Below are 25,189 nucleotides of genomic sequence, written 5' to 3'. Positions count from 1 at the left end.
GGGGACTCCCACACAGGTCCTGGATGAGTGGGCGGAGGACTGTGCAAGGTCTGTGTTCACGTGCCTGGGGGTGGGGGGGTGTGTCCAGGGCTGTGCCTGCCCCTCACTCGCCATCACAGGCTACAAGGATCCCAGAGCTGACAGATCTGGGTCGCCTGCAGGACTCACCTCCCCACCCTCAGCTGGATGCCAGCAGGTCTCAGGAGGCTGGGAGCCTGAGGGGCCTTCCACAGGGCTGCTGTCTGTCCAGAGCAGTGGCACCATCCAACCCTGTCAGCCTCAGCTGTGCAGGGGGTGTGGGGGCACCATTGTGGCTCGTGAAAGAGCAGACACCGGGATGAGCCACACTGGGGGTTTAGGTGGCTCGCTGTCCTTGGCACTGCAGCCTCCTGACCTAAGGCAGTGCTGGCCACCAGGGCTGAGGCGCCGTCCCGACTCTGTTGGGGCATTCTCCAGGGTCACCCATATGGAGGCATCAGTGCTGGTGTGTTTAAAAACGTTCATGCCCACCTGCCAGCCCGAGATCCTGCTGTGGGGACGCCTAGTTCATAGACGCCATGTGGTCCCCCCGAAAAGAAAGCTGTGGCGCAGACCCTGAGGGGCCGAGAGAGCAGGTCACATGGAACAAAAAGCAAATTTACAGAAGCAGGAGAGGAGGGATCACAGTGGGCAGTCCCCAGCCCCGCCCTGCCGCCAGAGTGTACAGGGACTGGGCGAAATGCATCCAACTCACAGGCACCTCGAAGAAACCTGCTCTCAACACTCGGCATTTGAGGAGGGCTTAGCCTCAGAGGCAGGTGGCAGGTCCACAGCTTCTCGGGGAGCCTGCAGACCACGGTGTGGCCAGACCCTGTCGCCCATCCTGGGCCTCCCTGCCCTCACCTCTTCAGTGCACACCTCCTGGGCTCTCAGCACCTGAGCTCTCACTATGTGAGGCCCTTCCCCGGTGGCAGGGGTGGCCTCTCGACCTTTCCAGCTTCCTCCACCTGTTCCAGCTCCGATCGTGGCTTGACACCGTAGCCTTGCATGACTCTCAGTCCAACTCTCATGTGGGGTGACAGCAGCTCTTCCTCACCCTCCTCCTACGGGCACCTGCTAGACACCACCTGGCAGCTGTCTCTCTCTGCACGGAGTACCTGCCTCAGCAGCAGCAGTGGGGCCTACCCTTCCAGGCCCAGCCATTATTCCATTCCAAAGAGTTTCTTTGATCTCCCACCCCACCCTCCGCTTTCTAGCCTCTGCCTCCCGCCGTGCCCCAGGCTGTGGATGTGGATGGAAGCAGGTGTTCCCACAGTGGCAGGCCAAGTTCACGTCAGGCAGGGCAGTGCAGGGAGACCCTCTCCAAGGCTCTGCTGAGGGGGGAGCCTGGAGGTGCTGAATGCTAGCCACTGCGGTTCCACCTGGTGCCCCCAGTCCTGCCCCAGCCACAGACTCCACCTCGCCTTGGCTGCCACCAGGGGACACTGCAGGCTGCAGGGACAGCCCGAGCTCCAGGGCCACTGCCGTTCCCTGCCAACTTGGACCAGGTGGCACCTGGTCCTCCAAGGGTTAACTCGGACTCACCTTGCCCACGTGACTGGGGAGTTCCAGCCTCTTACCATGGAAGCCTGCCCTTCTTTGTCCCTAAGGCTGGTGGGCTTAGGGGAGGGGTATCCCAGCCAGTTCCTCCCCTTGCTGGCTGGCTGGTCCCACCTCCCCAGGACTGGCTCTCCCCCACCCTCTGCCACTTGCCTGGCCTTGAGCAGTGCACAAGGAAGGACGAGCACTGCAGGGGCTGCCAGGGGCTAGGGAGGGTTGAGGACCTAGGTTGGGGAGTGGCGGTGTCCAGTGAGGTCATCTGTGGTCGGTGTTGATGGCCTCAACCCACCCAGGCTCAGTCCCCCAGCCCCCGTCCTCCCCACGTCCTCAAGACCTCCCCACCTCCACCGGCCTGGGTTACCCTGCCCATCCACAAGACCACCTCCCAGACAGGAGTCCTTGGGCACTGGGAAGTTCTGGGCACTCTCTGGTTTGGGGAGAACTGTGGGCCTCCTCCACCTCTGGCTGCAGGACTCCCAAGCGGCGCCCGCCCCGGAGCCCACCCACAGCTGCGGGACAGACACGGTTTAATGCGCGACAGGCTGGTCTGGGCGCGGCCTCAGTACTCCCAAAGCGCGGTCCCGACCGGTGCGTCGGCGTCGGCCCGCAGCAGGCCCGAGGCGCCGCCGCGAAGGTACTTGCCGCTCCGGGCGCGGATGGCCAGGCGGCCGAGTTCGCGGAACTCGAAGACGAAGTCCTCGGCGCGTTCGCCGTCGCTGCACACGCTGCCGTGGCTGCCCGTGTACCAGAATCCTCCGTCGCGGCCTGGAGGAAGGGACGGCGTAGGGGGTTGCCCACCTGCCCGCTGCCAACCCCGCTCCCGCGTGCCCACCCCGCCCGCCGCGCACCTCGGATCTGGTAGGCGCCGTCGCTGAAGCTCAGGTGGAAGACGTCGTAGACGGAGCGGTTGGTGTCCAACTGGTTGGAGCCGCGGTGGTGGCAGACGAAGCCGTCCAGGCCGCGCAGCACCAGGATGGGCCGGTTGATGAGCTTGAGGGTGAACTCCTCGTCCTTGCCTGGCGGGGAGAGCGTCTGCTGCGCTGCCCCTCCCGCCACCTTCCCTGTCCAGGCCAGGCGGGGTGGGGCCCCTGGGAAACGCCACACCTGGACTTAGGGACCCAGACCTGCCATTGCCTCATGTGCGGCCTTGGCAAGGCGCCTAGGGGGTTCCCAGCAGCGGAGATAAGGACACTCAGACCTGTTTCCCTTGCCAAGACGAGTTATTTTGACTAGCAAGTATGACTCCATGACAGCACCCATTCCATGGGCTGGGTGGGGGGGTCCAGCTCTTGGTGGAGATGGGGTTTCTGGGCAGGTCCTTTCCCTGGGTGGAGACAGCCCCTGCCCCAGTCCCTGGCAGGCAGAGTGCTCACCCGCAAAATCGCTGATAGCCGCCAGCTGCCCATTCTTCTTCATGCACACGTAGCGCCCATTGCTGGCTTTGAGTGCTACCCGCCGGCCACGCCACTCCATCTCAAACATGGTGTTGGCGGAACTGGAGGAAGCAGCAAAAGGTCTCCTCAGGACAGCAGGAGATGGGGGTGCAGGGTCTCGCTTCCCCATCCTCCTCAGGTTCCAAAGAGTGGGACAGGAGCCTGCCCTCCACTGACACACCCACTACCATCAGGAGCTACCCCACCCCAGTGGGCTTTCCTTTCTGACTGAGCTGCTATGGCAGTCCTCATGGCCGAGGCAGTGATGGTGGTGGAAGTGATGGTGCAGGTGATGGGAATGGGGATGGGGATGGGGATGGAGAGGGGGATGGTGATGGTGGAGATGGGGATGGGGATGGGATGATGGTGGAGATGGGGATGGTGGTGATGGAGATGGGGATGGTAGAGATGGGGATGGGGATGATGGAGATGGTAATGGGGATGGTGATGGGGATGGTGGAGATGGGGATGGGGATTATGGTGATGGGGATGGTGATGGGGATTGAGATAGGGATGGTGGTGATGAGGCTGGTGGAGATGGAGATGGGGATGGTAGAGATAGAGATGGGGATGGTGCTGGTGGAGATGGGGATGGGGATGGTGCTGGTGGAGATGGGGATGGGGATGGTGGAGATGGAGATGGGGATGGGGATGGAGATGGGGATGGTGATGGAGATGGTGGAGATGGGGATGGAGATGGGGATGCTGATGTGGATGGTGGAGATGGTGATGGGGATGGTGATGATGGGGATGGTGGTGATGGAGATGGGGATGGTGGAGATGGGGATGGAGATGGTGGAGGTGGAGATGGAGGTGGAGATACAGATGGGGATGGTGATGGGGATGGTGATGATGGTGATGGTGATGGGGATGGTGGGGATGGGGATGGGGATGGTAGAGATGGGGATGGTAGAGATGGGGATGGAGATGGGGATGGGATGATGGTGGAGATGGGGATGGTGGTGATGGAGATGGTGATGGGGATGGTGGAGATGGGGATGGTGGTGGGGATGGTGATGATGGTGGTGATGGTGGAGATGGGGATGGTGATGGTGATGGGGATGGTGGTGATGGGGATGGTGGTGGTGGGGATGGGGATGGTGATGATGATGGTGATTATGGTGATGGGGATGGAGATGGGGATTGAGATGGGGATGGTGGTGATGGGGCTGGTGGAGATGGTGATGGGGCTGGTGGAGATGGAGATGGGGATGATAGAGATGGGGATGGTGATGATGGAGATGGTGGAGATGGAGATGGGGATGGTGATGGGGACGGTGGAGATGGTGATGGGGACGGTGGAGATGGTGATGGGGATGGTAGAGATGGAGATGGGGATGGTGGAGATGGGATTAAGATGGTGGAGATGGAGATGGGATTAAGATGGTGGAGATGGAGATGAGGATGGTGATGGAGATGGTGGTGATGGGGATGGTGGAGATACAGATGGGGATGGTGATGGGGATGGTGATGATGGTGATGGGGATGGTGATGATGGTGATGGGGATGGTGGAGATGGTGATGGGGATGGTGGAGACGGTGATGGGGATAGTGATGGTGGAGATAGAGATGGGGATGGTGATGGGGATGGTGAAGATGGAGATAGGGATGGGGATGGTGATGGTGGAGATGGAGATGGGGATGGAGATGGGGAAGATGGGCCCTGAGCCCCAGCCCCATGGGTCATGGGTATGGTGATGGGGATAGTGGTGATGGGAATTGAGATGGGATGGTGGGGATGGGGATGATGGGGATGGTGGAGATGGTGATGGGGATGGTGATGGTGGAGATAGAGATGGGGATGGTGATGGGGATGGTGAAGATGGAGATGGAGATGGGGATGGTGGGGATGGAGATGGGGATGATGGGCCCTGAGCCCCAGCCCCATGGGTCATGGGTATGGTGATGGGGATAGTGGTGGTGGGAATTGAGATGGGATGGTGGGGATGGGGATGATGGGGATAGTGGTCATGGGGATGGGGCCAGTGGAGGTGGGGGTTGTGGGGATGGAGATGGGGATGGTGGGGATGGTGATGATGGGGATGGTGGTCATGGGGATGGTGATGGGGATGGTGGGGATGGTGATGGTGGTAATGGGGATGATGGAAGAGGCAGGGATGTGTGCACTCACACTTGTGTGGCTGTGGCCTGAATGCCCCCATGGGTGACCAGGGTCCAGTAGCCCCCAGTGCTGGAATAGAAGGTGCACTTCTTTGTCTCCTGGTCAATTTGCATCAGGAAGGTCTCATGGTCTAGTTCATCATCCTGATTGGCTGACACGTTGACCCCTGGAGGGAAGAGATGGGGAAGCCCCTCACGCCTCTCCTGGGTAGGGAGAAGGGGAGGGGGCATACTTTTGGGGGCACCCCTGAAGCCAGAGGGGGGTCTCATCTAGAACCCTCTTGACTTGAGAAGATTTGGAAGGCACCTCTCAGAGAGCCTGGGAACCCCGCCCCAGGGCCATATGTGCCATCTGTGGACCTTGCACACTGTCCCCAAGGGAGCCATGACCTCCCTCCACACCCCCAGGAGCCAGGCCCTTCTGCTTGGCACAGCCCCCACTCTCTGCTAATCAGTAATCAGCAGGTAATCTCCTTGCCCTGCTCTCTTGACCCAGGGCTTACACCAGCCTCTATTTATAACTCACCCTAAGCTGCTGGATGGGCACAGGCAGGACCTAATGAAGGGGATGGTGGTGGGAATGGGGATGGTGATGGGGCACCCCTGGGCACCAGCCAGGGGCTGGTCCCTGTCACCTCTGCAGCTTCCCCCAACCATCTGTGCTTGGTCTCCCAGGACCCCTGGGGGAGGACAAGACTACCCCGGGCTCCATCTGGGGTTCCTGCGAGGGGATGGAGTGGGACCCATGCCCAGCATGGGGACAGCAGGCACCACAGCCTCCCCAGGATCTTCTGTGAACTGAGTCCCTGGCTCCTCCCACAAACCACTTCCTTGTTTGCATGGCAACCAGCCACTGGGAGTGGTGTGTCAGACTGCAGAGCCCCCCACGAGGCCCAGAGACTCTGGTGGCCTGTCCAGCTGGGAACCGGAAGGGAGTGGTGGGCAGAGCCCCACAGGGCCTGAGGGTGGGGCCAGATCCCATCCCACGCTGTCCCCAGGGGAGAGAGTGCCAGGCTGTGACCATGCCAGAGGGCTTGGGACCTGTTGCCTTCTGCCAGCCCCAAAGATGCCCCTCACGCCCCAGGCTGGGGTTTCCCTCACACTCATCACTGATCAGATGCAGAGGAGCTCCCAGCATGTCCCCTGCACTGTGGCTGAGTACTCGTGCCAGCATCCCCACTGCCACCCGCTGTAGATCCTGGCAAATACTGAGCTAAAAGCAGCTGCCTGGGCCCAGTGGAGGGCAACACTGACATGGTGCCTGGAGGCAGCAGGAGCCCTCAGGAGGAGAGGCCCGTGAGAGGTGTGGGAACGCCATCCCTGCGGGCACTGAAGGAAGCCACAGTATCACAGGGCTCCCCCCGCCACTGCACCTCCCAAGCCAGCACTTTGGTGTCCCCAGTGTTGCCCCCACACCTCCTTCAGACAGGATGCTGTCTGGGGCTACCTCATTCAGCCATCTGCTTCCAGGGACATGGCCTCAAAATAGGAGAGGTGTGGAGTCCGCATTGGTCTGGGCAACACTGGTTTTACCCTCCTCCAGAGGGGCTAGTTGAGCAGTTGGGGGACTCAGTTCTGGCCAATGAGCATGAAGAAGTGTCTGCTAGGACTTAGGGGAGAAGTTTTCTTACTCCTGAGAAGACACAAGCAGAGCTGGTGCCTCTTTTTCCTCTGGACTTTGTCCTGCCTGGATGTGAGGCCTGGAATACCAGCAGCCACATTAGGACCATGAGGGCATCAGGCTGAGGTCTGAGGTCAGAGCTGACCCAGGAGAGTGGTTCGGTGAGGAGGTAAGAATGGAGGACTCCAGGGAAGCTGCTGAGCGGGTGAAAGTGGCTGCCTGGGAACCCACCATACCCAGGGCTCTGGACTCCCGTTTCAGGAGATGACCAGTGTCAGTGCTTGAGCCAGCCTGTGGCCAGTTTTCTGTTACTGACAGCATCAGACACTGCCTGCCATGCTGTCTGTTGGCAGAAATGAGCAGGCTCTGGCCAATAGGGGGGATACATGCAAGCCTGGGTGCTCACTCCCCTCCCAGGGGGAAGAGAGGGTTAGGGGCTGCCCAGCCAGGGAGATGCCTCGATGAAGGGCCTGCCATTTGGCCACTTCACAGAGGCCAGGCAGGGGTGATGCTATGGCACCGCCCATGCTGCAGCTGCCTTGGAAGCTGTGGGGTTCTATGCCCCAGGACTCAGATGCCATATCCTGCTCCCTACAGTACTGGCCGCCAATCCAGAGCCTGAAACACCTGGTGGCTGGGTCCTTACCCTCAGCCTGTTGAAGGCAGGGAGGCGAGTGGCTGCTGCTTCCTGCTTCTAAACTGGGAGATGGGAGCTGGTCTTGAGTAGGAGATTCTCCCCTCAAAGGGATGATAGGGTCAGATGCAGGGTGGTTGAGGATCAAGAGACTGAAAAATGGTCCATACAGTCCCCATCCCTCCACTGCTCTTACTATCAGCACCCCTCCATCACCACCATCATCATCATCATCACCATCACCATCATCACCACCATCACCATCATCACCACCGTCACCATCATCACCACCATCAACATCATCATCACCATCATCACCACCACCATCACCACCATCACTATCACCATCACCATCATCATCATCACCACCATCACCACCACCATCACCATCACCATCATCACCACCATCACCATCATCACCACCATCACCATCATCACCACCGTCAACATCATCATCACCATCATCACCACCATCACTATCACCACCACCATCACCATCACCATCATCACCACCATCACCATCATCACCACCATCACCACCACCACCATCACCATCATCACCACCATCACCATCATCACCACCGTCAACATCATCATCACCATCATCACCACCACCATCATCACCACCATCACTATCACCACCACCATCACCATCACCATCATCACCACCATCACCATCATCACCACCATCACCACCACCACCATCACCATCATCACCACCATCACCATCATCACCACCGTCAACATCATCATCACCATCATCACCACCACCATCACCACCACCATCACTATCACCACCACCATCACTATCGTCGCCATCACCATCACCATCGTCATCACCATTATCACCATCATCACCACCACCATCACCACCACCACCATCACCATCATCACCATCACCATTATCACCATCACCACCACCACCACCATCACTATCACCACCACCATCATCACCATCACCACCACCATCGCCATTATCACCATCATCATCACCACCACCATCACCATTATCACCACCATCATCACCATCATCACCACCACCATCATCACTATCACCACCACCATCACTATCATCACCATCACCATCACCACCAGCATCATCACCATCACCATCATCACCATCACCACCACCATCATCACCATCACAGGCATCACCATCACCACCATCACCATCACCATCACTATCATCACCACCATCACTATCATCACCATCACCACCATCACCATCATCACTATCATCACCACCATCACCATCACCACCATCACCATCATCACTATCATCACCACCATCACTATCATCATCACCATCACCATCATCACCATCACCACCATCATCACCATCACCATCGTTGTTGCCACTGCCACCACACTGTCGCCACCACACTGTCATCACCGCCCTCACCTCCATGCCACCATCCACATCACACCACCAATGCCATGGCCACGGCCATGACTGCCGCTTTGAGTCTGCTTCCCAAGCTGTCCATATACAAATGCCTAAAGGTCCAGTGTCTTTGGCTCCCACAGAGGAAGCATTCTCACTGCCACTGTCCCACTTACCCCCTTTAACCACCTAAGGATTGACACACACCCGGGCCTGGGCCCAGGCCAGCAGGCATTGCAGCTGGACTGTGGGCTGTGATGGGAAGGAAGGGCCATGGCCGTGCATCCACAATTGAACCCTCACTCATGGGACCCCGTCACTGCTGCGACAGGCCCGAGGATGCTGACTGCAGGACCCCATAGCCATGGCTGGGTTCCCCTCTCGGTGCGCAGGGTGGGGCCTCTGCCATCTGGCCCCAGAGTATCAGTGTGCCCAGGGGGCCTGGACATCCGTCAGGGTGGGGGCTTGGTGGGCACCTGGGAGCTGCCAGGAGATAGGGGAGCTCTCCTTGCCCAGCTGATGCTGGTCTGGAAGGACCTGAGTTAGGAGGAAGAGCTCCATGCATCCGGCTCTCCCCACCTCGCCTTTTCAGACCACCTCAGAGCCACCCTGGGGTGCATGGAGCCAGGAGCCCAGGTGGGTAGTGACTGCTCGGGCCAGGGCGTTTCCCTCAGAGCTCAGCTTGTGGGGAAGGAGGAACTGCTGGGGTTCACCCATAGGCGGTGGAGGGAGTCACGCAGGGAGGCAACTGGTGACCTGGGAACTGGGGAGAGCCAGGCCATGCCCCACTGGGACAGGGAGGTGCCTCCCCACCAGGAGCCCAGGCCTCGGGTGAGGCCGCCTGCCCACCGTGTCCTCCAGCACTGGAGCTGACCTTAAGCCCCCCACTTCTGAGGACATGAGGCTCCACTGGTCAGGCACGTGGCGGTGCTACCCCCGGCTCCCTGCCCTGCCCTGGGCCCCTCCCCAATTTCCTTTAAAGTCCAGAAAATGCAGCCAGGCGCGGTGGCTCACGCCTGTAATCCCATCACTTTGGGAGGCGGAGGTGGATGGATCACAAGGTCAGGAGATCGAGACCATCCTGGCTAATACGGTGAAACCGTCTCTACTAAAAAATACAAAAAATTAGCCAGGCGTGGGCCGGGCGCGGTGGCTAATGCCTGTAATCCCAGCACTTTGGGAGGCCGAGGCGGGCAGATCACGAGGTCAGGAGATTGAGACCATCCTGGCTAACATGGTGAAATGCTGTCTCTACTAAAAATACAAAAAATTAGCCGGGTGCGGTGGCGGGCGCCTGTAGTCCCAGCTACTTGGGAGACTGAGGCAGGAGAATGGTGTGAACCCAGGAGGCGGAGCTTGCAGTGAGCCTAGATAGCGCCACTGCAGTCAGGCCTGGGCGAAAGAGCAAGACTCCGTCTCAAAAAAAAAAGAAAAAAGAAAAGAAAATTAGCCAGGCGTGGTGGCGGGCGCCTGTAGTCCCAGCTACTCGGGAGACTGAGGCAGGAAAATGGCATGAACCTGGGAGGTGGAGATTGCAGTGAGCCAAGATCACGCCACTGCGCTCCAGCCTGGGCGACAGAGCGAGACTCTGTCTCAAAAAATAAATAAATAAATAAAGTCCGGAAAACGGGGTGGAAGAAAAGAATGGGAGATACGGGCCCCCCACAGCCTCCTGCCCACATGCCCCTCATGGTGCCAGGCCAGGCTGTGGGCCTCCTGTCCCTGCTGGGCACTGCTCATCGCCTGGCCCACACCTCTCCAGTAACAGACTCCGCAGCTGCCTAGGGCTTGGCTGAGACATTCTCCAGCTATGCTGAGAAAGGCCAGGAACTCTTGCCTCTGACCCTGAAGCCACCACCCCTCAGTGGGGGTCCCCTGGGCATGGTCCGAGGCCCATCCACCTGCACTTTGGCCACATATGTCCTACATGGATCCCCAGCCCAGGACAGACATGTGAACACACAGACACGATACCACTCCCCGTGAGACCTCCACAGCCTCCTCTCTGAAGCAGGGGGTTCCCAGCACCCCTCAGGAGGTCACCACCTGTGCCCTCCTTACCTTGCCGCACAGAGACATAGCGGTGGTTGGCGGCCACCAGCACCACCTGTGGGTGACTCTCCTCCAGGTCAAAGAGCTCATCCTTGCCGGGTCGCGTGTTCCGGCCGGCCTTGAGGGTGCCAGCAGGCCCCACGGGTGCCAGGTAGCGGCCGTCGCAGTCCTTGAAGGCCAGCTTGCCCGCCTTGAACTCCAGCGTGTAGCAGGCATGGGGCTCAGGCTCCCAGACCAGGCGGCCGTCGCTGCGCAGGTAGCGGCTGTCACAGGACTTGAGGCAGTACCGTCGGCTACGGAAGATGAGGGTGAGGAGGGCGTCCACGCCCCAGGGCTTGTCACCGTCTGCAGCCATCTCATTCTCCCGCGGGCACAGGTGCACGTAGCGCCGCCGGCTCACACTCAGCAGGTGGGCCTGCGGGTGGATGGCCAGGTGCACGGTCCACAGCTCGGCCGGGGAAACTGCTGTGGCAAAGCAGGACAGCTGGTCCTCGGTGCCTCCGAAGAAGCGGCCGTGCGGCTCTGACCGCAGCACCCAGCGCCCATCTGGCTGCGGCAGGACCAGGAAGCGGCAGTCACGGCCCGGCTGCTCTGCCTCACAGGCCACGCGCCCATCCTCTTCTGCCGACAGGTAGCGGCCCAGGTGGCTGCTGCGGAGCAGCACGGCCGTGCCTTGTCCTGGGTCGGGTTCCAGCACCCAGGTCTGCTTCCGCTTGAGGCTGGGTGCCGAGGCATTGACCTTGAAGCCGAAGCTCTCGGCTGTCAGGTAGCGGCCAGTGTCATTGACGAGGCCAAACTGGATCTTCAGCACCTGGTGCAGGCCGTTCGTTGGCATCTTCAGGCTGGCTGGGTCCCCGGAGGGGCCTGGGACGCTCCCTCTGAGTGCTCACGGCCCCCGCGGTCCCTGAGAAGCCCGGGTCGGCTCGGCTGGCCCACGGCCCCCAGACCCAGCCGGCGTCATGAACCCCCTGCCTGCTCTGACCTGCCTCTGACCTGCGGCAGCAGCCTGGGCAGCTCTTAGAGGGCCCACGGGCAGCAGAGGGCGGGCAGGGAGGGCGGATCAGAGACGTGCGGCTTAGGAGCGGCACCTTTCATTACCCTCAGCTTGGATTTCAGCCTCTCCCGGATTGAACAGAGTCCAGATCCTGAGGGCCTGAGGGCCTACAGGGCTGAAGGGCAGGGTCGACTCCCCTTTCCTCGTAGTGTAGGCCCAGCGCCCCTCTTCATGGCCTTGCACCTTTTGGCCTCTCTCGTTCCTGCCCACCTCCTCCAACCCCGTGTGGGCTCCCAGCCCGGCCCGGCCCTTCCGGATGTAGAAGCTGCCCAGTGGAATGCTCACGGCTCGGCCGCAACCTGATCGCTGCCTGTACCCTCGGTGGCCGCCAGGCCCTCAGCCAGATCCAGTTACTGCTTCTCTGATTCCTGCTGCCAGAAGCACAGCAAGGACCCCACCCACAACCTGCAGCCCAGGTTGCCTCCACCCCAGACTGGCCTCTGGCCACGCTGCTCAGGCCCCAGAATGACGCACTGGACTGCTGCCCACCCTGGAGGGTGGAACACAGTGGCAGTGCAGCCCTGCAGGCAGGGGGCAGGATCAGAGGCCCCAGCGCACTCCTGTGCACTCTGAGCAAGTTGCTGGGCCCTGAGGCTGCCCCTTCCCTTGCTGTGAGCTGGAGTGAAGCCAGCCTCACTTCACTTTGGAGTCTTTACAGATGTGGATCCAGGAGGCTGGTGGGACGATGTCCACCCCATGCTCCCAGTGGTGGTCCTTGGAATCTGGGAGGGGATGAAGGCCAGCAGGCTGGGAGAGACTGGAAGTGGTCACACCTGTCCCCAGCACCTCCTCGCTCTGGGCCACCTGGCTATACCCCTTCCCCAGAGCCTGAGGGGCACTGGGCCCTGCTCACTGTGCCTGGCTCCTGCACCTGCCTCAGGGGCTCACAGCCAAGTAGTGAAACCAGAGCTGCCCACCCTGGGCCAGGGCCAGCCCGGTGTCCTCTTCCTCATAACAGCGTGTGACCCTCCCATCTCCCTGGGGACTGGGAACAGGGGCCACAGGGCACTTCCAGTCATGGCCTGGAGTCACTCCCCTGTCCTCCTGGGCCCCCAATCTCCTGAGTGGCCATCATGGGGGTCCCCATATTGCAGGAGTCTAGCCAAAAGCAAGGGGCCTGGGCTGGGCACCTGTGGGCTCCAGAGGTGGGCAGGGCCGTGGTGGCAGAGTGTGCACAGACTCGGGGCTCTTCCTCTGTCCTCTAAGCCCTGGACAGCAACCATGCCAGGCACCTGCAAACACAGGGGAGGAAAAAGAGGAGACCTGTCCCCACTGTCCCCACGCTCAGGGGCCAGGGTGGGGGCAGACAGACTCCCACATGCAAATACCTCCTGCATGGTGTATGCCACGACGCCAGGGCCTGTTCTCGCCTCTCCCTGTGTGTTGGCCTCATCCGCCTCTGTGATTCACACGCATTTATGAGGCACCAACTGTGTGCAAAACCAGGTCATGTGCCAGGCACCATCCTAGGGAGACACAGTCTGGGGTTTCACCCCCTCCCCAGAGACGATGCCCACACACACTCTCCCACAGTTTCCAGGGAACTGAGGACCCAGGCCTAGCACTGATGCCAGGGAAGCGTCCCTGGTTTAGGGGCACAAGCTGGGGTGCTGCCTGCACCTCAATTTCCCATTGGATCTTGTTTTTAAAAAAACTTTTTTTTGAAACACGGTCTCGCTCTTTGCCCAAACTGGAGTCCAGTGGCGCAATCTTGGCTCACTGCAACCTTAGAGCTCAAGCAGTCCTCCTGCCTCAGCCTCCCAAGTAGCTGGGATTACAGGCACTTGCTACCATGCCTGGCTAATGTTTATATTTTTAGTAGAGATGGGGTTTCGCCATGTTGCCCAGGCTGGTCTCAAACTCCTGACCTCAAGTGATCCGCCCGCCACAGCCTCTGAAAGTGTTGGGATTACAGGCATAGCCACTGTGCCCAGCCTCCCACTGGATTTTGAGGGCACAGCTCAGTTGGTCTGTGAGCGGTGGGGGAAGCCAGAGGGGCAGCTGTGCCCATGGTCCCCCCACCCCAGGCACAGACACTGGCTTCACCTCCACACCCCAACGCCCAGCCAGGCTGTGAAGGAGCCCAGGCAGCCTGCCCCTGTGATTGGCATGACGGCCTCATTAGCACTGTCTGGGCTGGCAGGGTGCTTAGGCATCAGGTGCCCAACGGGAGGAAGCCTGGCCGCCAGGCGCTAAGTGGGCCTGGCTCTGGGCAGCCTCTTGGTGGCAGAGCCAGAAATGATGGCAGCTCCTTAGTTCTGGGGCCCCACAGCTCCACGTTGGGTGGGGCTGCCTGGCACTGACCCAGGTGTGTGAGCTAAGGGGGACTCTCGGGCCCCAGGGGAGGGTGACTGAAGGGTGGGCGCCTGGGCCAGGCTTCCTTGGAGGGAGGCCGTTCACAGGGATTCCAGCCCCTCCTGCCTCCACCTCAGGACCCCAGGCTGTTGCCCAGCCACCTGCTAGGATCGTTTCCTCTGGATCCCCAGCAAGGTTTCTGGCACACAGCAGGTACTTAATAAGTGCCTGAAATTGTTAGATTGTCAGCAGTCTGGCTCTTTATTATTATTATTATTAACTTTTTTAAGACAGAGTCTCACATTGTCACCCAGGCTAGAGTGCAATGGCACAATCTTGGCTCACTGCAACCTCTGCCTCCCAGATTCGTGGGATTCTCCTGCCTCGGCCTCCCGAGTTGCTGGGATTACAGGTGCCTGCCACCATACCCAGCTAATTTTTTGTATTTTTTAGTAAAGACGGGGTTTCATTATGTTGGCCAGACTGGTCTCGAACTCCTGACCTCGTGATCTGGCCTCCTCAGCCTCTCAAAGTGCTGGGATTACAGCTGTGAACCACCGGGCACAGACTTTTTTTCTTTTTTTTGAGACAGAGTCTTGCTCTGTCGCCCAGGCTGGAGTGCAGTGGCACTATCTCAGCTCACTGCAACCTCCACCTCCCAGGTTCAGGCGATTCTCCTGCCTCAGCCTCCCAAGTAGCTGGGACTACAGGTGTGTGCCACCATGCCTGGCTAATTTTTGTATTTTTAGTAGAGATGGGGTTTCACCATGTTGGCTAGGCTGGTCTCAAACACCTGACCTCAGGTGATCCACCTGCCTCGGCCTCCCAAAGTGCTGGGATTACAGGCGTGAGACACCGTGCCTGGCCATCTGGTTCTTTTTTATTTATTTTAGAGACAGGGTTTTGTTCTGTCACCCAGGCTGGAGTGCAGTGGTGCTATCTTGGCCAACGGCAGCTGCAACCTCCTGGGCTCAGGCGATCCTCCCACCTTGGCCTCCTGAGCAGCTGGGACCCCAGCACAGGGCCGGGTTCTTGTGTGATGGGCTGAGCCTCTGCCCATGGGTGCAGCATCGTGCATGTGTGTGAGTGTGGTGTGTGTGTGTGTGTGACGGTGCTCATGGATGAGAGTGGGCAAAGGTTGCCAGAAAGGTCGCCTGCTGGGCCAACTCTGGACCCTGGTAATGTCATCCTGGATCCCAGCCTGAGAGCCTACTCAGGGCTGCCCAGCAGGGAGCCCAGGTTGTACACTGCCCAAGGGAGGCTGTTTCCAGGGTCCCACTCATATTCCAGACATACACAACTCACAAGAGCATGTGGTGGGCTGGGGCACTCTAGCCCCCTGCAGTGTTCTCAGGCAACAGGGAGCACCCCTCCCACTGACCCCCACCAGACCCTGTGGCCATACCTCCGGAGGTGCCACGCAACCACTCACATGGTGTACACACGCGCCTGCCACCCTGACCTGTGCAGGCTGCACTGTGGGGACATTCAAAGCCGCTGCCACTCTGAGAGCACCACACCCCACCCTCAGCCACCTCTGAGGCTGGCGGAAGCCCCTGCCCGGTGCGTGCCTGAGGCCCAAGCTGAGGTCTGCACCTGGGAGGGGTGCCTTGTCCTGGTGGGCACTGAGAGGCTGTTTGGGGTGGCAGTACCCCCAGCCCCCTGGTCCAGGGAGCAGCCAGCTGTGACAGACTTCCTGGCCTCACCTGAGCCCAGAGAGCAAGGAATGCCTCCACCATCAGAATCCCCCGGCAGCCTCCCCTGAGGCCTGAGCCTCAGCCTCAGCCTCTATCCCTCTCAGTGCAGGGCCAGCTGGGCAGGACCAGGAAGCCATGCGCCCCCACTAGCCCCTGGTGTCCACCCTCAGATTTCCTGAGAGCCCTCACTCAGTTGGCTCCTCTGGTGCTATAAGGGGAAGGACCCCAGGCCTAGACCCCTGACCCTGGATGCTTGAGCCCAGCCTGGGCTCCTGCTGGCACGCCGTCTGCTGCCATGGCAACTGGCACGTGTTCCAGGCTGGATGCCCTGCAACACTGATCCTGGTGGTGTGAGCTGGCACGGGCCTGCGTGTGTGCAGCTGGGGGAGAGGTGGCTCCTCGCTCCTGGCCTGGAGCCCTGGAAACTGGGAAATGGAGCCCTGGGGCCACCCCGAGGCTGAGGACCACGCCTTTCACAGGGCAGCAGCGCCTGCAGCCCTCCCTGTAGGCATCGGGGGAGCCCCCGCCTCAGTGCCAGGCCCTGACTGCTGCCACTCCTGTTGGCATCCCTGTCTCCAGTGATTCCCAGGTACTCCACCCTTCCCCCGTCCCCGTGCCAAGCCTCTGCCCAGGCTCTGTTGTCCCCTTGGCCCTGCAGCCAGGTGAGGACCACCCTGCTGGGCACACTGGGCTTTGATGTCCTCACTCCTGGCCCAGCACCTGCTCCCAAGGGCCCAGCCCCTGGTGGTGTTCCTGAGCACAGACCTGCAGCCCGGCGACCTCATGATTTTTTCATGGCTGAGCTATCGGCTCCGCTGCAGTTCCACTTACACGGGCGAGGGGGCCGCACTTCTCTTTCTCTGGCCTGGATTGGTTTACTGAGGCCGCGTTTAGGGTGACAGGCTCCATCGGCAAGGCAGGGGGCAGGGCAGGGTTGGAATGAAGAGCTTGGGGAGGGGCTCTCCAGCGTGGCTGCCTCCCCCTCCCCTCCCTGCCCCTCCCCGCAGGTAGCTTCCCGAACTGCAGTTGGGGTTCACGGCTGGCTGCTCCGGACCCTCCCCTTGGAACTCTCAGGGCAGACAGCGCACATACTCTACTGGCTTTTGTCATCTGTGAAACCATAAGCCGCTGGTGGGGGGCTGTGCCTGGAAGGGGAGGGGAGGAAGAGCACCTGGCAGAGGGCTCTAGGCCTTGCCAGAAAACTCTGGACCCCAGCAAGGACAAAAGCCCCCAAAGGGACCCCGAGGGCAGAAGCGAAGGTGTCTCGACAAGCCCAGATGCCTCACAACCACTGGGGCGATGGAGCCTCCGACCCCTGAGTCCCAGGACCTTTGCACATGCAGGGGGCAGGAGGAGGGTGTTCATGAAAACCCCATGAGCCCCTGGCTGCTTGGGGCTTAGAGTGACGAACAGATCAACCTTCAGAAAAGAGATGGCTGCCTACAGCCCAGCTGGACTTACACACAGGTGCACACCACAGACATGGACACCTGGCGTGGACGAGCCCACAGCTCTGCAGGTGGCAGCCTCTGCCCCGCCCCGTCCACCTGCATCTACACACACACACAGGCGTGCATACGCCCTGCCCATGTGTAATGCCACGTCCACCTGCAAGTTCAGTCGTGCAAGAACCAACCATCGTAGGCACTCAGGGGGTACCTACGGTGTGCCAGGAACCATGCTGGGGAAAGGAAAGGAATTAACTCTACCCCTGACTTCTGGGACAAAACAGAAACACACCATTTATCACTCTACAGTGAGAAGGGCTCTGCACATGGTCACCATCATGGTGTCACCCAGCTCCCTTGGGGACAATGCCACACCACTCAGCTCCATGCATTCAAGTTGGTCTGCTTTCTAAAAAAGTCTCATTGCCTATAGTTAATGAAATGGTGCAGAGAACAAGAGAGGCCTTGGGAATTAAAAGTATGATCGTTTGGCTGGGCACAGTGGCTCACGCCTGTAATCCAAGCACTTTCGGAGGCCGAGGCAGGTGGATCACAAGGGCAGGAGTTCGAGACCAGCCTGACCAACATGGTAAAACCCCATTTCTACTAAAAATACAACAATTAGCTGGGTGTGGTGGTCCACGCCTGTAATCCCAGCTACTCAGGAAGCTGAGGCAGGAGAATTGCTTGAACACAGGAGACGGAGGTTGCAGTGAGCCGAGATCGTGCCACTGCACTCCAGCCTGGGCAACAGAGTGCAGAGTGAGACTCCGTTTCAAAAAAAAAAAAAAGAGTTTATGACAACAAAATGTTATACGTGATTTTGGATTAGATGAGGAGAACACATTATGGAGGACATTTCTGGGACAAGTGTCATTACCGAAGTTGTATGATCCACGCCATCATCGACTGTCAATTGGATAAACAGTGTGATACTGATGTTGCCTGACTTTGATCACTGTTCCGTAGTTATAGAAGAAAACATCCTTGTTCTTAGGAAACACACACTAAAACAGTAAGGGCAAAGTGCCTGAAACCTGCTTCCAAAGGGCTCAGAAATAGAGAGAAGGAGAATGATAAGCAAATGTGTCAAGATGTTTAAAACTAGGTAAGTTTGAAATTTCAAAACAAAAGCTGGGTGTGGTGGCTCATACTTGTAATCCCAGCATTTTGGGAGGCCAAGGCGGGTGGACTGCTTGAGCCCAGGAGTTCGAGACCAGCTTGGGTAACATGGCAAAACCCTATTTCTACTACAAACATTAGCCGGGCATGGTGGCATACACCTGTAGTCCTGGCTGCTGGGGGATGGAGAGGGCTGAGGTGGGAAGTTCGCTTGAGCCTGGGAGGTCAAGGTTACAGTGAACCGAGATGGCACCAATGCACTCTAGCCTGGATGACAGAGTAAGACCTTGTCTCAAAAAAAAAAAAAAAAAAAAAGCCGGGCGTGGCTCATATCTGTAATCCCAGGACTCTGGGAGGCCAAGGCGGGTGGATCACCTGAGGTTGGGAGTTTGAGACCAGCCTGACCAACATGGAGAAACCCCATCTCTACGAAAAATACAAAAATTAGCCAGGTGTGGTGGCACATGCCTGTAATCCCAGCTACTAGGGAGGCTGAGGCAGGAGAATCGCTTGAACCTGGGAGGCGGAGGTTGCGGTGAGCCAAGATCACGCCATTGCACTCGGGCCTGGGCAACAAGAGCGAAACTCTGTCTCAAAAAAAAAAAAAAAAAAAATTTCAAAACCAAAAGGTTAAAAACTATAATAAATAAAATGAAAAATTCCACTGAAGGGTTAGAAGTCAAGGAAATATCCCAGAAAGTTTAAAAAAAAAAAGAAAAAAACTAGAATATTAGAGAATAAATCCAGAAGGTATAATGCCCAATTAACAGAAATCCCAAAACAGAAGAACAGAAAAGAAAGAAATTGTAAAAGAAATAATACAAGCAAATTAGCAAGAACAGGGCCTAGGAAGTAGCCAAGATAATGAATGCAAAAGCATCATCAGGGACATTAAGCAATTTTAGATCAGCAAGAAAAAGCCTGAAGGCTCTTAAAGAAACACAACACCTGGACTCTGGATCAGGAATCCAGTAACATTCATTTTTCATTAGCAGCAGTGCCAGCAAGAGACAGGGACTAAGCCTTCAAAATCCCAGGCCAGTTCTCAACTTGAAATTCCATCTCTCACCAAACTACCAGTTCCAGGGGTGTGAGCTCAAGGCACTTGCCGATACGCAAACTCAACACTGACTCGGGGGCTCACCTTCCCAGCTTGGTGATGCCCCCAAAGGATGCCTTGTCCTAAGGACTGGAGGAAATGGGGCCTGCCAAGGTGCTAGGCACAGTTAACCTTCAAGAGAGCCCAAGGGGTGTGTGGGTGGGGGCCAGGCAAAGGGGGCTCTCCAGGGCGATTCCCTCCCACAGACCGAGTGGACACATGGGTTGGGCCAACCACTGTCCTTCCCTGGTCATGATGTGACCCCAGCTCGGGCCTCTCCACCTTCAGGGTCACCTCCTGAGTCCGTTCTCCCCCAACCCCTCCCCTAGGCCTTCCTGTGTCCCCACAGCCCCAGGAGGAAGTGTGACTGCCCTGGTGTGGCACTGGACATCCCCTGTTCGGCAGTGCCCCCTCTTACTTTCCCGGAGCCAGCCCAGCCGCAAACAACCTGGCCCCTTGGGACACTGGTCTGGGGAAGCCCCTGCCACGGCCTGACCCAGCCCTGGGAAAGCCGGAGAAGCCTGTCCCCAGCAGGTGTGTGTAGTGAGAGCTCTGAGTCCCACCCCTGCAGACCTGGAGTCACCTTTTCCTGCTGTGTTGCCTCCATCCAGCCTCTCAGCCCCTCCCTTCCCTTTTCTGGGAACTGGCGGTTAGCAGGGGCCATCTGCTGGGGGAGCACAGCGCCGGAAAAACGCCCTGCACCCAGGGCCAGGGTCCTCGTGTTGGGGGCCCTCTGTGGGTGCCTTCTGTCCTTGGTCGCAGGAGGGACCCCGGACATCTAGGGTGGGCAGTGAGTGGAGGCCCGGGCCACCCCCTCATCCACTGCCATGGGTGACCCCATCCCACTTTTCCGCGTCAGCCCTGGCTGAGGTCACCGGCCCCTCCCCAGGCAGCCCTGCCTCCGTCACCGTCCGGTGTGCGGCCGTGACTCAGCGGCCGGCCCCGCCCAGTGGCGGAGGGAGGAGCGGGGGTCCCTCCTGGAGCTCCTGGGCAAGCGCGGTCTCCGGCAGCGCGACAGGTGCGGCCTCGCGGCGATAGCGGGACCCACCTGGCGGCCCAGGTGGGAACGACACCGGCCCGCCATTCCCGGCCTTCCCGCGGGACCCACTCCACGGGCGCCATCTCCTGGCCCCGGGCCTCCGAGCTCGTGGTCCTGGGGGTGCGTCCCCGCTGCCAGACAGTGCTCGGCGGGGGAAGTGCGTGCTGAGTGCGGGTCCTGCGCCCACCTGAAGCCCCAGTGCCGCATCCTGGGGGGAGTGCGCGGAGCTGAGGCCCAGGCCGGCGCCCTGGGTGCACCTGGGGGTCAGGAGAAGCCGACTGCGTGGGGAGGGGGCGCAGCAGCGCGGGGTGGCGGGCCGGGAGCTGCAAGGGGCGCGAGACGACGTGCAGCCGGGCTGGACCGCCGCGACCTCGCACCAAGTTAGGGCGTGCAGCCCTGGGTCCTGCCTGAGAGACATCCCGGGGCTCACCTTGCCCGAATGCAGACCAGCTCAAGTCCCAGCTTCCCGGGCGGGTCGGCGACGCAGAGCCCGTGTCCCAGCCACGCCCGCCCTGCTGTGCCCGCCCCCGCGGCACGCTGGGGGAGGAGGGCGTGGCTAAGGCTCGGGTACCCTGACCAGAGTCCGGGCTTGACCCCGGGCACCCTCCATTCTCCGCAGACCAGAGGCAGCCCTTAGGACACAGCGCCCAGAGCAGTAACCTCTTGCCCTTGTCCCGCCCTGACCCGCTTCCCCCTCTTCCGCGTGGCGCCAGCCGTCCCTCGAGTGGAGACACCTGGAGAGGCCCTGACCTAGTCGCTCTGCAGAGCTGCTTGGGCGAGCTGCAGGCCAGAGCAGGAGGTGCTGGACGGGTTAAACAGGCTTCCCCTACCTCGGTCCCTCGAGTATCCTGGACAAGACAGCCGCTCCCTGGCCTGCTGCGGCGGGGAAAGGTGGAGGAGCTGACCAGCTAGAGGGCAGGAGAGGGTCCGTGGGGAGAGTCAGCAAAAAGGATTCCCCTCCCTCCCCGCCCTACAGTCATAGCCCCTTCCACGTTTTTGAGATAGGAGGCAGCTGCGAATGGGCCTGGCCTTCCTCTCCGCTCCCTCCTCCAGGGCTGGGAACTCCTCCCTCTATTCCACCCCTACTCGGGCGTCCTGCACGAGCAGCTGCGGGGTGGGTGCTATGCCAGGTACAGGGGCACCAGCTTCACTGTGGAGGACAAGGATGCTGTGCCCCAAGAACCAGTGCTCTAGGGCAGAGGGCGGGTGAAAGAAGCTAATAATCAATAGGAGTTGATGGGAGGTCGTGGGTGGCATGGGGGCGTGCCACAAGGAGGCAGCCAGTAGGAAAGCTTTGGGGGCAGAGGAACAGCCAGGCGGTGGTCAGGGCGCTGAAGGAGTGGAGGGACAGGCAGCGCCCACTCTGTGGGCCTCCAGCACCAGGGGAAGGGGCTTAGATTCTACCCCGAGGCAGCAGGTAGTCTTGGGAGCAGCGGGGATTTGAAACATGGGGATTGATGGTGGAAGCCAAGGCCCTGGAGTGGGAAGGGTTGCAGGACGCGCACTGCCAGGGAGCAGGCGTGGCCACATGAGGCAGGCTGTGGCCTGGGAGGGTGGTTTCTGGCTTTAGCCCTGTGAAGAGGGTGGGGGCTCCTGGGTTTCATCTCCGTTTCTGGCTCCTCCCCTGCAATCTATGACCGCAGCTAAGAACTACCTTGAGGGGAAACACAAACTTCAGGCCTCGCGGCCTCTGGAGAAGGAGTGAGGCTGGGGCGGGGGCAGGAGCTCCTGGGGTGGGGCCCACAATGGCCAGATGGAGAGCAGACCCTCCCCACTCTGTGCGGCTCCGGGAGGCCACAGGGGACTGAGGCCTGGGGAAAGGTTCTTCTTGGGCCCAGTGGAGGGTCACAGACGGGCCTGGGGCTATGCCCTTGGGAACAGAGGGAGGAGCAGGCATCTGGTCTCAGGTCTCACACACGACACACGGAGGCACTGAGCACGTCTTACTCATCACCGAAAACTGAACCCCTGGGCGCCGGGCAAGACACCTGGGGGATTTGCTGGGCCGCCTGACGGCCTCCTGTCCCCAGACTTCTTGTCCACACAGGAAGGCAAGCAGCCTCAGAGCCCCTGATGGGCCACACATCTCACATCGCGGACCCCTCTCTTTTTTGACAGGAAATGGGGTACAGAGCAGTCACATGGCAGGCACAGGGCTGAGCCGGGCCCAGAACCCGGGTGTCCGACTCCCAGCTCAGGGCTCTTCCAGGGGCCTCCTTGGTTCCTGCTGCACAGAGGGGATAGGGAGCGTCAGGTAAACTGCAACAGGGATCCTGTCTCCGGAAGGCCTGGAGTAGCGGGGGTGGGGCGGGGCAGGGGGGTGGGTTTGAGGGACCCTAGGCCTGAGTGTGTGTGCATTCAAGCCCCTAACCCTCGTGTGGAGTACCCACACCACCCTCCAGAACCTCCTGACCTCCCAGGATGTGACCTTGTTTCTGGCTCATTACCCTGATCCAGGAGACTGCCTCAGTTTCCCTCCCTGTGAAACTCCACAGTCTGGGACTCTCCTCCAGTGGTAAGAACTGGACAACACATGCAGAGAGCTGGTCTGGTCTGTCCTGGGACCAAACAAGCAGCACCTGGCCACTCACAGCCAGCTGCCCAGTGACTCCACAGGGGTGGGGGCAGCCAGCTGAGCCTTCTGGGCTTCAGTCTGCACAGTGGGGCAGGAGAACCAAGCCCCAAGCTGAACACCAGCCAGGAGACAGAAGTGTGGGACCCTGGCCTTGTCCCTTGAGCCAAAACTCAGAGGCAGCCAGGCTGAGTTGCAGGAAACCAGCCCTGCCCACCGGGACCAGCCTTGGGACCACTGTTCTGAAGAGGCAGAGCCCACTCCAGGCCTGCCCAAGGGAGCCAGCCAGGCCCTGGAAAGAGCTTCAGGAAACAGGGCCATCACCTTGCACTTGATCTGTCCGAAAGGGTGTGGGAGAATAGGGAGGTGGGCTGAGAGTACGTAAGCTTTGCTTGCCTTGGATTCAAGTTAGCTTTTTATTATGGGAGAACTTTAGACTTACAGAAAAGTTACAAAGACAGTAGGAAGGTTCGCCAATGCTCTATTCCCAGTGTCCCCTAACCTAGCATCTTACAGGGTCATGGGACAACTGCCATAACTGAGAGATTAACCTTGATACTTACCACCAAGCTCGAGGCTCTGGGTTTTGCTGGTTCTTCCGCCACTGTTCACTGTTCCTTGTTCCTTTTTCTGCTCAGGGTCCATCGTTTCATTTAATGGGGGAAGATGCGACATTCCAGGCTGGGCCAGGTGGCTCACGCCTGTAATCCCAGCACTTTGGAAGGCCTAGGCGAGTGGATCACTTAAGGTCAGGAGTTCAGGCCAGCCTGGCCAACATGGTGAAACCCTGTCTCCACCAAAAATGCAAAAATTAGCCAGGCGTGGTGGTGCATGCCTGTAGTCTCAGCTACTCGGGAGGCTAAGGCCCGAGAATCGCTTGAACCCCGGAGATAGGTTGCAGCGAGCCAAGATCGGGCCACTGCGCTCCAGCCTGGGCGACAGTGAGACTGTCTCAAAAACAAAATAAAATACAAAGAAAAAATAGACATTCCAGGCAAGTAGAGTGACAGAGACAAAGGCTAGGGGTAGGGACCCATGCCCAAGCCCCCATGTCTGTCTGACAAGTAGCCGGCCAGGTGGGAGGCCGTAGGGACTGGTGTGGAGGTGACCCAGAGTCCAGGGGCTGATCCGGTGCAGAGGGAGGAACAGGGCAAGGGCCTAGAGGTGGGGCAGTGCAGGCCATGGGGGGCGCAGGCCCTGGGTTAAGTCTCAGCTCTGCCACACCTCCCTGGGCCACTGTTGTCATATCCACTAAATGGGCCGAAACTGAAATAAGACATAACAAGGTCATGATAAAAAGCCACCAAAGCCAGCACTGAACAAGAAAAGAAAAATCACATCGCTTCTCTGAGCCCCAAGTCTCCCTTCCTGAAATGTGAAGGACACACCCACCTCTGGCGGAAGTGCAGCTACTGACTCTCCCGGCTCCGGGGGCCGCCCAGCTCCATCCATGCGTCCCCTCCACAGGCCCAGCTGCCTGGCCCTCTCCGGCACTGGTTCCAGAAGGGTGGCGGCCGCCCTGCGCCACGGGCTTCCCAGAGCATAGCCCAGGACTGGCACGGCGCGACCTTGGGCGAAGCCCCGCTACAAAACAGAAAAATCACAGCGTCCGGTCCAGCCCCCTGCGCCCCGCGGACTCGAGGCCTCGCCCTGCCCGCCCACTTCCCAGGGGCAGGCAGCCCCGCATCCCCGCCGCCCTCGGACCCGGGACTCCCCAGGCTCCGAGGCCTCCCACGCCCAGCTCCCGCCCCGAACCCTCGGAGGGGTCTGGCCACTCCTGCGCCCCGAGGCTGCCCCGCCGCCTCCCCTTTGTCCCGCGCGCCAATCGGCAGCCTCCTTGACTAAATAAGGCCAGGAGCGCCGGGCGTGCGCCCCCCGTCCGTTACTTCCGCCCCCCGCCCGCCGTGACTCAGGCCCGGCGGCGGGCGGGGACGGCGCTGCCCCGGGCCGAGCTTCCCGGCGGCGGCGGGAGGGGCTCCGGCAGCGCCGAAATCGCCAAATATGGCCGCGCCGCCGCCCCCCGCCGCGTACCTGGGCCGC

At 59.8% G+C, this 25,189-nt stretch overlaps 1 protein-coding gene across 2 annotated transcripts; it reads right to left on the bottom strand.

The window, feature by feature from the left end:
* Positions 1-622: 622 nt before the first annotated feature.
* On the bottom strand, positions 623-25,189 carry FSCN2 (fascin actin-bundling protein 2, retinal). 2 transcript variants are annotated; one of them, XM_063617340.1, is made up of 9 exons: positions 24,542-25,189; positions 23,713-23,936; positions 21,008-22,804; positions 13,206-13,343; positions 10,833-13,109; positions 5,143-5,299; positions 2,952-3,073; positions 2,427-2,666; positions 623-2,343 (listed from the first exon to the last, which is right to left on the bottom strand). In XM_063617340.1, the coding sequence occupies exons 5-9, from the start codon at positions 11,656-11,658 to the stop codon at positions 2,138-2,140; spliced, it is 1,551 nt and encodes a 516-aa protein (XP_063473410.1). In that variant the 5' UTR covers positions 11,659-13,109; positions 13,206-13,343; positions 21,008-22,804; positions 23,713-23,936; positions 24,542-25,189; the 3' UTR covers positions 623-2,137. The 2 variants fall into 2 exon arrangements, with proteins under 2 accessions (XP_063473410.1, XP_063473411.1); XM_063617341.1 differs by having other exon boundaries at positions 2,427-2,594.

The sequence above is a fragment of the Symphalangus syndactylus genome, chromosome 14 (genome assembly GCF_028878055.3).
Source record: "Symphalangus syndactylus isolate Jambi chromosome 14, NHGRI_mSymSyn1-v2.1_pri, whole genome shotgun sequence".
Classification (NCBI taxonomy): Eukaryota; Metazoa; Chordata; class Mammalia; order Primates; family Hylobatidae; genus Symphalangus; species Symphalangus syndactylus.
The sequence above is the reverse complement of the archived record's forward strand: the minus strand, read 5'-3'. Positions and strand labels throughout refer to the sequence as shown.

Excerpts from the sequence above, each read along its gene's own strand:
- FSCN2 (XM_063617340.1), bottom strand. The coding sequence starts at position 11,658 with ATGCCAACGAACGGCCTGCACCAGGTGCTGAAGATCCAGTTTGGCCTC. Across the intron at positions 3,074-5,142 it reads CAGGCCACAGCCACACAAGT|TTCCGCCAACACCATGTTTG; the intron begins GTGAGTGCACAC and ends TGCTTCCTCCAG. Across the intron at positions 2,667-2,951 it reads GGCTATCAGCGATTTTGCGG|GGGCCCCACCCCGCCTGGCC; the intron begins GTGAGCACTCTG and ends GGCGTTTCCCAG.